We start from the raw sequence: 12828 nt of genomic DNA, 5'->3' as shown, positions 1-12828 counted from the left end.
CTATCTCTGCAGCTTTGTCCTTGTGCATTATGGCCAGCAGAGGGGGCCATAAGCATGTTGGTCAAAAGCCAGATTGTTTTTCTGGTAGGACTTTCCCCACCCCGGGGTCTTGTGCTTGACTGCTCTAGTACTTTGAAACTTTTTATCCAAAATGTATACTGTGAATTTTGAGGAATGTGTTGTATAAAGCCTTAAACAAAAGTACCTGGTATAGATACTGAGCCCAGTGGAAATAAAACTGTTCAAATTCTCTTTGAATTACTAAGCAAACTAACCATTGCAAAAGCATTTGTTCCTTTAGTTTTTAATACCAAAATTTTGTATTGCTAATCTAACTGCATGTGTGTGGTGTTCAGGGTATGAACATTTCTTCTGGGTGTGTCTTATAGGTCTCCATCACGTTTTTGCCCAGAGATAGAGGGGATTATGCCCAGTTTTGGGATGTTGAGTGTCATCCTGTTAAAGAGCCTCACAAAAAGCACACGTTAAGAGTCCAGTTCTCAGGACAAGTGAGTATTAAACTGTAGTTAGCCAAATTGTTTGTGTATTAAAGTGAAACCTGTGTGAAAAACTTCTGAAGATGGAGAATATTTTTCTGATATTATTTCATTCTCATTAATTCTTTTTTTTTTTTTTTTTTGGTGCTAGGGATTGAACTCAGGGGCACTTGACCACTGAGCCATATCCCCAGCCCTGTTTTGTGTTTTATTTAGAGATAGGGTCTCATTGAGTTGCTTAGGGTCTGGCTAAATTGCTGAGACTGGCTTTGAACTCACGATCCTCCTGCCTCAGGCTCCCTAGCTGCTGGGATTACAGGCGTGTGCCACCATACCCTGCTCAGTTTCACTAATTTTTAAATTTTCTTTTCTGTATTAATTGATACATTTGAAGTCAGGGTTTGGCTCGCTTGTTCATAAACTTCATAAAACTAGTGTTTGACTTCATTATATGATGCTATCTGTGTGTATGTGTGCATACGCATAAAAAGGAAAGAAGAAAGGGAGACTAGACAAAGTAGGTAATAGGACTAGTAGTTCAGAAGTTTTTAAAATCATAAGTCTTTAAAAAGTTTAAAGGAAATGATAGAATTACAAAATGTCAATGTATATTTTCTAGAGTGTTCATTTCTCCTTCCCACCTTGTGATTTTTCATACAGAGTGTCAGAGCTGAAAACAAGCCTGAAAATGCACACCCTTCCACAGACACCCTCATTAAAGTGGATAATGCACTCACTCCTCGAAGACGTGCTGTGTCAGAGACCTCTGGTGTCCTGCCCAGGTGTGTTGGTGGTCATCTTGGGGGTCAGTAGTCAGTAAGAGGCTCAGTGACTTCACCTGTGTTTCCACATGGGCCTCTACCATGCCAGTCAAGGTACGAAATAGAGTGTGCCTCTCACCTCAGAAGGTTCTTTTTTGTTTTTGTTTTTGGGTCCTAGGGTTGGAACCTAGGGCCTCATGACATGCTAGGTAGGTGCTCTGCCCCTGAGTTACACCCCAACCTAGCCTCACCCTAAAAAAAAAGTCCTCAGTGTGTCCTTTTGTGGTCCAGATTTGTTCTGCTCCAGTTTCTATCATCACGGATTAGTTTTGTTTGAATGTCATGTACACATACACTCTTCGTGTCTTTTTCCATCAGAGAGTTTTCTGAGATTCATTCATGCTATCGAATATACCTATAGTTTTTTAATTGTTTAGTATTCCTTTATATGATCACAACACGATTTATTCATTTTCCTGTTGATGCTTAGGTGTCTCATAATTTGGACCTATTATGAATCAAGATATATTAACATTATTATATGGCATTTTGTGGATATATGTTTTTATTTGGAGTAAGCGTAATGTGATTTTACTCACATTGGTGGGTCACTGCTTAGTGTGTATTTAAGTTTAAAATAAATTGCCCCGTTTTCCCACAATGACTGCCATTTTACACCCCCACAAGTAGCATATGCAAGTATATTCTTAAAAACTTTAAAATTTATACACCTTTAATAATGATATTAAAAAATCCTACCTAATGAAATTTTTCTGTTTATCCTAATTAATAATTAAGCTTAATTTAGTTTTGGAATAAGGTGCTTACAAGAAAAAATATGTTAAGCATCCGCTAAATTTACTATAAATTTGGTCACTTATTTTCTAATAGTAGCAATAATATATTTTGGGAGAAATTAGAAACCTTAACTAGAGCACACTGTGCTCCCAGCACACTGCTGACTTCCACCCGTCTCCCTCCACCTGCTAAGGGCTTGCTGTTTGGTGGGCTGAGAGGGGGGACTCAGAGGGACTCCCCTGGTCCCATCTCCGGGGACTCCTCCTGCAGGAGGAGCCACAGCACATTTGATTGCAAACCATGGAGAGGACCGGAGAGAAGTAAATGGGAAGCATGGCCGAAGTTGCGTGTCTGTGGTAGCTGGAAAGAGCTTCCTTGAAAAGGGACACTTAAGCAGAGGAGGATGGATGGACATGGCCCAGTGAAAGGGGCAGATGGGTTCCCCTTGGTCTCTGGGTTCCCCTGTGTAGAGACCAATGGAGATTGTGGGCTCTGAGCCCATGTGGGAAGGGAGAGGCACGACAGGAAGCTCCATGTGTGTGTTGTGCAGACCGCAACAGGCCTTGTGCGAGCGGGAGCAGGGCCGCTTCTCTGGAGAGCTGCTGGGAGCCGTGGAGTGACACGGTCTTCTGTGTTTATAGAGCTTCCTCTGCCATAGCGTGGGCTGAGTCATAGCAAGCCTAGGCACACACACGAGCCGACCGCTGTATCTGTGTCCAGGAGGGAGGTGGTGTTGAGGGGGTGTGAAAACTCGGAAGGAGACCATGAGACCTCTATGGTGTAGACCCAAGGATGTGAGAGGGAAGAGGATGTCGGGATGGCTGTCAGAACCATCCCTAGGACAGGAACTGTTGAGGACCAGGTCTGAGTAGAGATCATGGATTTAGTCTTGTGTTGCAGGACCTGGGGTGTTTTGGAGGTATCCAGAGGGAGGGAGGGTGTCACGACTGCAGATAGGGGATGCTGCCAGAGGCTGCCCGAGCCTCCATACAAGTCAGTGTGTTGAGGAGCTCCCTGCAGCATGGGACTGCCTGGAGGGAGGGTCACTTGACCCTTGGGGAAGGGCTGCAGAGAGGTGAGCCAGGTTTACTAGGAGGGGAGGAAGGCAGCGCCCCAAGAGTGTCACCTAACGGCACTATAGTGAGAGCCCCCCTGTAGACATCACTCATGTAGATCAGGTAGGTGCCATTATAAGACAGCACCACAAAGTTTGATAAAGAGTTTGTTATATAGGTTTCACATAGTTACCTTTCAAACTTGTTTCCAAAACAGGCTAGTGGACTTGAATCACCGAGGAGTCTATGCCCCAGAAGATGTGTACACATTTCTGCCAACCAGAGTTGGAGAATCAAGGACACTAAAAGTCAATTTGCGAAATAATTCTTTCATTACACATGCAGTAAGTTGGGAGATTCCAGTGGGTTTGGGGAAAGATAGATTCAGCTATTGGATAAACATCTTCCTGGTGATTAAAAGTACTCTAGAGAGTACATTTAGGTTTTAATTAATTAATTTCCTAAATGCCCTATACTGTATTGGAAAAAAAAAGTAATTGAAATTATGATCCTGTATTTAAAAATCAAAATTTTGTGTTTTTTCTGTACAATATATCTTCAGTTAAAGTAATATAGAGTATGTTTGATATATGCTCAAGTGCCTAATTTGCATAACTTCATGAAGTATTTCCTGTTGAATTCCAGCTGAAGTTTTTGACTCCCCAAGAGCCTTTCTACATCAAACATTCCAAATACTCTTTGAGGTGAGTTTGTCAGAAATAGTAATGTTCTCTGTGGTGCAGGACTTGTGTCCGGGGAGTGGGGTATGAAAGAGCCTCCTCTGTCCTAGCCCCTGTTGTCAATACCAGTAGCACAGAGCTTTCAGCCCATGCATCTGCACAAGTAGCAAAAGGGAAGGTGCCTGTGAGGGCATGTGTCGGGGTGCTCTGCACTTGGCACGTGGCAGCCTGGCAGTATTGGGCCAGCATGTGATTTCTCTCACTGAGGATTTTGCCACTTCATCAATATCTTAATGATCTCATGCTTAACTTTTAGAATTCATGCTTCAAATGATGTTTTCACTGGTGGTATACTGAGAACCAAAGACTTAAATTTTCATTAATTAGGACAAAACTTTTCCTGGTTAATTGGTAAAGCTTTTTATTGTATATTTTTCATTTATCATTCTTCAAATACCTTGTATTATTCTTACATCAGGGCCCTACTTCTTGTCTTCCCTCCCCTGACCTCTGGAATAAATGGGCTTATTGAGTTATTATAAATGTTAGTCAGAAAAAGGACCAAGTCCTAGTATAAGTTTTCATAAATCCCCAGCAGTAAGGCCAGATAGCAGCTAGAAAATGTCTACCAACTCTAGAGCCTAGAGTATTTTTATAAACTCTGGAGGAAGGAAAGCTTTGCTTACATTGAACCACGTAGGCTGTAGATAAGAGAGGCAGGATTCAGAAAGTGGGCAGAGCTCTGGGATAGAAGGGTGGTCCAAAGGAGGAGTAATTGCTTCTTCTGGATGGCTTGGGGTGAAAGTCGGGGAAGCCCATGTATGAACACCGCACGTGGCCCTGCTGGTGACGAGGGTAGCCAAGGCTGCAGTGTGTGTTGGGGAGTGGCAACACTCTCCTGTTGGTTGGTCTGCAGCCTTTAACAGATTAACTTCCCTCAGCTCTTCCCACACAGCCTTATTTCTTATCATTCTTGCTGATTCTCTTTTTCTATTTGTACATTTAAGTTCAAATCTCAAACAGGGGTATCACTATTTTCTAGAATTTAACAGTAGGGTTCCATTGGGCTTAGTACTAAAGAATCTCTCATTTTAGTGTTAGGGAGCTATTCCAGAAACATGACCTGTGCTGTGAAAGTACAAAACAATTCTGCAAGCATTTCAGGACTCCCTTTGACCAGCAGTGCTCTCTGAGAGAGGCTGGACAGATGGCTTGGTCGAGGACTCTTCTCTGTGCTGCTTCCCTCTGTTCTCACTGTCCTCTCTTCAGCGCCCTTCCATGCTCTGTTCTGTCAGACATTGCTATCTATCTGTGGGCTGAACACTTCCTTTCCCTCCTGGGAGACTGCCATAAAGGCAAAAACTTTAGATTTCATTTCTGCAAACTCAGCAGTCAGTGCACGTAGGAAATTATCATGTGTTTAATCTCTCTAAGCCTCAGTTTCTTTATTTGCAAAATGGAGATGATGCTTCTTCTGACAGCAAGGAATTGGGAGAGGAGGGGGGCGGGGAGGATAGCAGTGTCAGAGCGTGTGGACATAAGCAGATGTTAGTGTCCTCCTGCTCCTCATCAGGTCTCTGTAGGTGCCTCTATTTATTCCAGGATTGATTTGTTTTGCAGTACTAAGGATTGAACTAGGGGTAGCTTCACCACTAAGCCACATCTCTATCTAGTGTTATTTTTCATTTTGAGATAGAGTCTTGCTAAATTTTCAAAGCTGGCCTCAAACTTATGATCTTCCTGCCTCAGCCTCTTGAATTACAGGTGTATGCCAACATGCTCAGCTTCTTATTTTTGAAAAATGACTTTAACAACAACAAGAAAAAAGCTTCTAAAAAAAAGTTCCATTTTCAAAAAAAAGTCCTCTTGAAGAGCTTAGTATCAACCTTTTTAAAAACAGTATTTACATTCACCTCATCTGTAGTTTTGGTGAAGAATCATGTTTAAAGTGGCTGGTTAAATTGTTGAGCTTTGTGTCACTGCTTTCTACTTCAAGGTTAGAGGATGAGGAAGTCAGAACCTACCAGGAGTTAATTAAACAGACACTTTGCAACTTTCGTCACTGAACACATTGTGGTTTCAGATTCTCCTTAGATATCGTATATTGTATATTTGTTTAATTTTTTTTTTTTTTTACAGTGCTCTTCAGCTAGAATCTGTAAGCCAGATCAGCTGTGTTTTGGCCTTTGCAGAAGGACTGGTCTTGGTCCATTGCAGTAGTGTTGCAGTGGAGTGTGGGAGCTGGACCAGGCAGGCAGAGAGATAGGAGGTGGGTTGGGGATGGATAATGCTTCTGTGCCAGCCAAGTCCATTTGCTCTGCTGTAACAGTACCATCACAGATGGCTCACAAATAACAGCAGGCCAAGATCAAGGTGGCAGCAGATTTGGCGTCTGGTGAGGCCCTCTTCCTGGTTCCCATTGGCCCTTCTCTCCCTGGGGCCTCCCATGGGCACTCACCTGTGACCGGAAGATTTCAACATAAGAGTTTGTTGAAATTTTTAAACACACAAACGTTCACTCTAGTGCATTTACTACAGTTACAGTTGGCTGTCATTTGAGGTCTCATGTTTATGGAACATGGATGGTATCTAAATTGAAATAGAATTAATCGTTAAGCAGGCTCCCTCTTTCTGTGTGAAGCTGCTTGGATATGATGGTGGTTTTCTGCTCTTCGTGTAGATTCTGCCTGCTCCATTACAGACATGGTGGGAGTGATGAGAAATCCACAACTTTGGCATGAGATAGCACCTCTTTAGTTTCATCCTGTTCGAGTTTTGAAATGGAAGTCATCATCATTTGGAAATAGAGGTGTTTGTGGGGGTGACTGTGGACTTGCTGACCCAGTGCTGCCCTAAGTCAGAGCCTGGGCCATGCTGACAGCTTCTGAGGAAACTTCCACACAGGAACAGACTTCTGAGTTCAGCAGACCATGGGCAGTTCAGATGAGCCAGCATTTTAAATAGCATCACAAGATACATTTTGTCTATCCACTTCAAGCATACTTAAATTTAAATTTGCCTTTAGACTTTAACACCCTGAAGACAAATTAAAATGAGATAGTTTCGTACTTCATTAGTGGCCAGGTACTTACGTTGTTCAAATCAAGAGTTTCCTGAAAGTGTTTGTCAACACTCACCATCACCATGTGACCATGGGGTGGGTGCACAGCATTACATACCCCAGCAGGGGCTTTCACAGTGAGTGAATCACAACATCCTGTGTGAAGCACTGACTGTGACCTGTGTAGCCAAGAGGAATGACACACCCATAGGTGGTGTGGATCAGGTGGAATGGCCGGCTTTCTCCCCATCCCGAGCAGCAGGACAGCAGCATACAAAATGAAGCAGTGGGCACTCATTCTTCCTGTGGGTTGAGGGCTGTTGTGTCTGTCCTCAACACTGGACACTCTGGACAAAGGTACTCCTAGAAAGTGATCTCTAAGAGTGACAGTTGGCTTGCTCTGGCAAGTGGAGCAAAAGCTGTGTTCATAGAACCCTGAGGAGCAGTGCCCGTCTTTCACTGATCACGTTTTCTACTTACTAGCACATGGTCTGCTCAGTGACGCTTCTAAGCACGCTGTAGAATGGAGATGGCTTAGTGATCTGCAGGTCACAGCACATGCTGGCCACAGCCGCAGGGCCTGCTGGGCTGTGTTGGCTAGTCCCCGCACTCATGGGTACAAGTGGTGTGTCCCTCGGGCTATCTGCTGACTGCAGCACACAGAGGCAGATGAGATCCCAGAAGTCACAGGAGTTAGGCCCAGTGCAAAGGCGGGGCTATTTCACCCCCATAAAGTGACAGAATGGGAGAAACATTGGTAACATTTTCTTGGAGAAAGATTCTTTTGGGGGCCCTTAATTGATCATCTCTTGTGTCTTTAGAAAAAAACTTGTTCATGTTTCCATTGAATCCCCGGATCCCCCTTGTAATCTGTGGTTCTGTGCACATCTGTCCTCGCTGAGGTGTTGGAGCCAGTGGGTTTCAACTGCCCCATGTCCACACCCACAGCAAGCTGCTGGCGAGCTCCTTTTGAGCTGGCAGGCCCCACTGTGTCATTTCAGAGGGAAGGACGGTTCACACAGAAGCCACAGTCAGGCACCTTCAGTGGGCTGTTGGATCTCTGCTGATGGCACAGGAACAAATCATTTGTATTTTTTTCAGTTTCTTTGATAATGATGGTACCTTGAGTGTACTAATATTGCTAGCTTTTTTCTACAAAAAGTGCTCCTTTGAAATTAGAGGTGGGGGAGAAAACTTATGAAGACAAATTAAATAGAATTGCTAGGTTTTGCTAAGCCCTTTCTGCGTAAGCAGGGCCTGTGGGGGAGTGAGGTGGGCTGGTGTGTGTGGTGCTCTTCGAGTTTCGGCTCTGTGTATGTTTGCTGTCCTGTCAGTCATGAGCTACTAAGAAGATTGAACTAGGCTTGCTGTGAGCTTGGCAGACTTGTCTTGTTTTCCCACATATGTGAAGAGGCGGATGAAACAGTTAATAATGGTACAAAGTAGTGTCTTAAATATGTCCATCTTGCTGGGGGTATCGAAGAGAGATGTTAAGCTCATGGTTCTTTCTGAATTGCATTCTGGTTAATTCAAATATCTGTACTTTAGGTTATCAGGTACCAAAGGGAGGTGACACATTTTATCACAGTACATTTTTAAAGACCATTTCTTAGTTGAACATAGGATACTACTATGTCCTATATTAAAATTCATTAATAATGGGCTCTTTGAGAGATTTATTTTGGGCTACTTCATTATTTCCAATGAATTATTAGTGATAGAGTCTCTTAAGTTGGCAACTTCTGAGTGCTGAAATGCTAACATGACAGACAAAATTGTAGTTAATGCCATGGACTAGATTTCGTTTAAAAAATAAAAAGCACATTAGCTTTGATATGGTGAAGTATATGCGTTTGGAGAAAATAACCCAGACTTTAAGTAAAAATATGGAAGTTGGGGATAAGCTGGGTGAAACAGCACTTGCCTCACATGCATAAAGCTTTGGTATTAATCCACAGCTCCACAAATAAGTAAGAAAGAATGTACAGGTAGCCATAGAGATACACATCTGTGTCTTTGCTGTTCAGACACACGTGAAGTCAACCCTCTGAATCCATGCATTACCTATGAATTGAAAATATTCAGAAAAAACTGTGCCGAACATGTACAGGCCTCTTATGATCCCTAACCAGCTCAGTAAAACGACTACGTGTGTGCGTATTATTTGCATTGTGTCTAGAGATGACATAGTAGATGATGCACACAGGTCACATGTGAGAACTATATGACATTATAGCAGGAACTCCAGAGCTTCTGGGCTTGGGTGTCCGTGGGATCCTGGAGACAGAGGGATGCCTGCGCCTGCTGTAGGTAGGTAAAGATAAACATATATATGTCCTTATGCAAGGAAAAGGGCTAGAAGTCAGTTTTCTAAATCTTTATCCCTCAATCTGGGCTTCGTCGATGTCGGAAAAGACAACAAACAAGAGCATATGTCACTGTGACACCCCCCCACACACACACACTTGAAGATGTGTGGTCTGGGAGGACACTAGGGTGAGGTGCCTTTCTGTGAGGAAAAGTCTGAAGGCTCTTGAGACAATGGAGACAGAAAGGTGACGACAACATTTAGGCTGTATGTGAAGTACCTGTGCGGCCAGGAAGGCATATTTGGGGGGACAGTTTTGTGGACATAAACTCCCCCCAATACAGCTTTTAAATGTGGACACTATTGTCTGACTCTGTATAAAATAAGTTAGTTTTAAGGCTCTGACTGAGGTTTCATGTGATTCTTAGAGCAAAATTGCACAGTGATGGAAATGCAGGGACAGCCAGCTGTCCTTCAGGCGTGGCGTGCTCCCAAGTTAAGAGTAGCCTGAGCTCTGGGTCTTTGAGTTTCTCTTCACCCTTCCTCAGGTGGACAGTGACTTGTTTTTGCAGGTAGCAGGAAGCTCAACATGTAAGAGGTCAGACCTCATTTCCCTTTTTCTGTTGAAAAGCCAGGAATATAGATGTGACACTATTTCAATCCCATTTTATTTTACCTTTCTATGATGCTAGGGATCAAACCCAGGGGCCTTATGCATACTAGACAAGCTCTCTATAGCCCAGCTACACCAATTTTAGTTCTTTCTCTCCTTTGTACCAGTTTTTTATTAAATAATAAATCAAAGAAATTAGAAATGGATTTCTGCAGAGAGTGACTTGGTTCTCATCAAGTTGGTGCTGCTTGGGCCATGCAGACGGCTGGTCCTGCTGACCTCACTGCTGCCGTTTCCTTCCTTTGCAGAGCCCGGCATTACATCCACATCCCCGTGCACTTCAGGCCAAAGTCCGCTGGCAAATTTGAAGCTTTGCTCATTACTCAGACAGATGAAGGCAAGAGTGTTGCTGTGCGACTGACTGGTGAAGCCCTTGAAAAAGATTAACTAGAACTCATTTTTTTGTAAAGTAAATTACATAAGTTATATTTTTGCAACTTCTTTTTTTCTACACTACGATTATGCTGTTGTATATATTTTGTATGATAAATTGATGTGTACAACTGTAGATATTCTTGGTTTTGAGAAGTTAACCCTGAAGACCTGACTAACATATCATGTATCCAGTCCATAGAATTGTATTAACTTTTCAGGGAGAAGAGAGTTCTATTTTTGCATTGATGATATATTCCTAATAAATATGGCATATATTTTAATGTGATATGTCCAAAAATAAACTTAATTTCCATTGAGCCTTTTTGTGTGCTGTCATATAAAGATTAGAGTATCGCCTCATACTGCTAGGGATATCCAAGCTTGGAGTCTGTTCTCGATTTTTCTCTGTCACAGCTTCCTCTCCCCTGAAAAGCCTCATCTTGGTTCCTTCTGCCTTTAGCTCATTGCCCACAGTAGAAAGCACAGATTACCTTCAGAGCTGCTTTTCTCCAGAGCAGGGGCGGGAAGGGGTGGGTGGAGCCTTCCAGCAGGCTGGCAGCCCTCCAGCCCCCCGCCCGGAGGCTCTCTCCTGTCCCTCCCCACGTGGAGGTCTTCACTCTACCTTAGAGGCCACTTTGCCATCAGGGAAACCTCTCAAACCTGAGAGGCCCTGCCTGCCCCAGATGCTGCCTCACCACTGTCTTGTGACTTAGTCAAAGCCCTGGCTGGGTGTCTGGCCCTTGTCCCTCACATTGGCTCCCTGAACAGTGTCCTACAGCTGTCTCCACCATTTGCCCCAGCAGTCTGAGCAGCAGCATCTCGACAGACTCCTTGGCTCTGGAACACTCTCCATCATAGGCAGAGGTGCACACAAAGTTCCTGGGGCCAGGAGGCCCTCATCCCCTGCCCTCCCCTCCATCCCCTGCTGTGCCAGCCTCCTGCCTTTCCAGTGGAGCCAAGCTCTTCTCCAGAACTTCGCCTGGCTGGCTCACCCTCACCACCCTCTCCAAGGCAGTACCTTCCTTTCCCTCCTCGTGTGGCACAGCTCTGTGTACAATCCCTCGTCTCCACCTCATGCCTTTCTTGCTGACTTGTTTGCTAGTTAATTGTCTGTCTCTCGTAGGGAACAACCCTGGAAGAAGAAGACCTGGCCTTCTGCCCAACCTGTACTCCCAGCACTTGGAGAGCACCTTGCACAGCACGGATACTGCCACTGGCTGCCAGCGTCCAGCACATTCACTGTGCTCCCCCATTCTGGAAGGCTCTCTGCTCCCCATCCTGATGCAGGTGTCCAGCTGCTCCTTCTCTCCACTGCCAGCAAGTTTATGCTTCTTAGGAGGGTCTCCACCCTTCCCTCAAGTATTTCTTACCTAGCTTCTTATCAATGTCCTCCACACACATTTCCTGATTGTAAGAAGTGATTGATTTCTGAGTACCTGCAATGTGCCAGGAGTGCCCCACATGCCACTTAGTCGTGCTTAGTTCTCAATAACTTGATAGACGTTGGGCCTTTTATGGCAGGGAGGCTGGAACAGAGCCCTTCCTTCTGCTACAGCCTCCAAATTCGGCAGCAGCCTCTTGGACAGACGGGTTTATAGGGGTAAGAGGTAGGCCTGGTCTGGCTTATGAGGTTGAAACTTGTCTTTAACAATGGAAAAACTAAACTTGGAGAGGTGAAGTCACACAAAAATCAGTTGAAAGAGTTTGAGCCAGGGCTCTAACCCTACTTTTCCTGACTTTAGCGTCCAGTTGCAGAGAATAGAGATGACTCCGGGCAGAACTGAGGAAAATGGAACATCTTGTGGGGCTGCTTTAAAGGTCTGATTCTTCTCTGATGGTAAAACAGCCCTCCAATTGCCGATGGATGTGTTTTGCCGGTTGAGCTCATTGGAGTCCACACAAGTGACGATGTCTCTCTCGTCAACCAGGTGGGACGTTCAGCAAGCAAGACCTGCACCTCCACAGAACTTGGTGATGATGAATATGCATCATTAACTGATCCAGTTTATCCATAAATGAGATGGAGTAAGAGTGTGTCTGTTTTTAGTAGTCAGTTGGGATGATCTTACCTGATATGCAGTGCATATGCTTTATGGAACGTGGCTCTCTGTGTGCAGAAAAAAAATTGAGAACAGACTCCAAGCTTGGATATCAGGACCATAACATTGTATTTGCTCTGTTCCTTAAGTGACTGTACTCCCTTGTCTATTTGGTATTAATTTTTTAACTTAATACTTAACATGGTAGGTTATTTTATAAAGGTTTGATTAAAAACCTCATTCTGAAGTCAAAAGCTATTTGCCCAGCCTCTTTCCAGATGAGATTATCTTTCCAGTTAATCATATCTTAGAAAAATATGTCTTTTTCCATTTAATGAAAACTTACCATGTCAGTTCTCTAAAAGGTGAATTTCTCAGCCACTACACATTTTGGATAGGATGTATTGACTTTACGCTTGTTCACAAACAGCAGCAGATTCATTTGCTCTCTGATAGTTTCACTCTCCAAATTTTATGCAAACTGTAGCTTTTTAGGTTTTCAACTTGACTGTTGAATTTCATGTGTCTCTATGAATCCTTCCAACCCTAGGTCCTGCTTCTGGCCAGTTCATGCATGTGGT

At 43.8% G+C, this 12828-nt stretch overlaps 1 protein-coding gene across 7 annotated transcripts in view; it reads left to right on the top strand.

Moving 5' to 3' along the window:
• CEP192 (centrosomal protein 192) overlaps positions 1-10519 on the top strand; it is a 111951-nt gene extending 101432 nt beyond the window's left edge. For 6 of the 7 annotated variants that reach the window (XM_081262572.1, XM_081262568.1, XM_081262570.1 and 3 more), the window contains 5 exons: positions 390-509; positions 1158-1279; positions 3329-3455; positions 3757-3815; positions 10082-10519. In XM_081262572.1, the coding sequence (XP_081118698.1) occupies positions 390-509; positions 1158-1279; positions 3329-3455; positions 3757-3815; positions 10082-10220 (567 nt within the window). In that variant the 3' untranslated portion in view covers positions 10221-10519. Of the gene's footprint in view, positions 1-389; positions 510-1157; positions 1280-3328; positions 3456-3756; positions 3816-10081 lie in introns of those variants that run through there. The other variant, XM_081262571.1, reaches the window with a different exon arrangement.
• Positions 10520-12828: the final 2309 nt, after the last annotated feature.

Source organism: Spermophilus citellus (assembly GCF_964194105.1).
Source record: "Spermophilus citellus genome assembly, chromosome: 12".
Lineage (NCBI taxonomy): Eukaryota > Metazoa > Chordata > Mammalia > Rodentia > Sciuridae > Spermophilus > Spermophilus citellus.
This window is presented reverse-complemented; position numbering and strand designations above follow the sequence as displayed.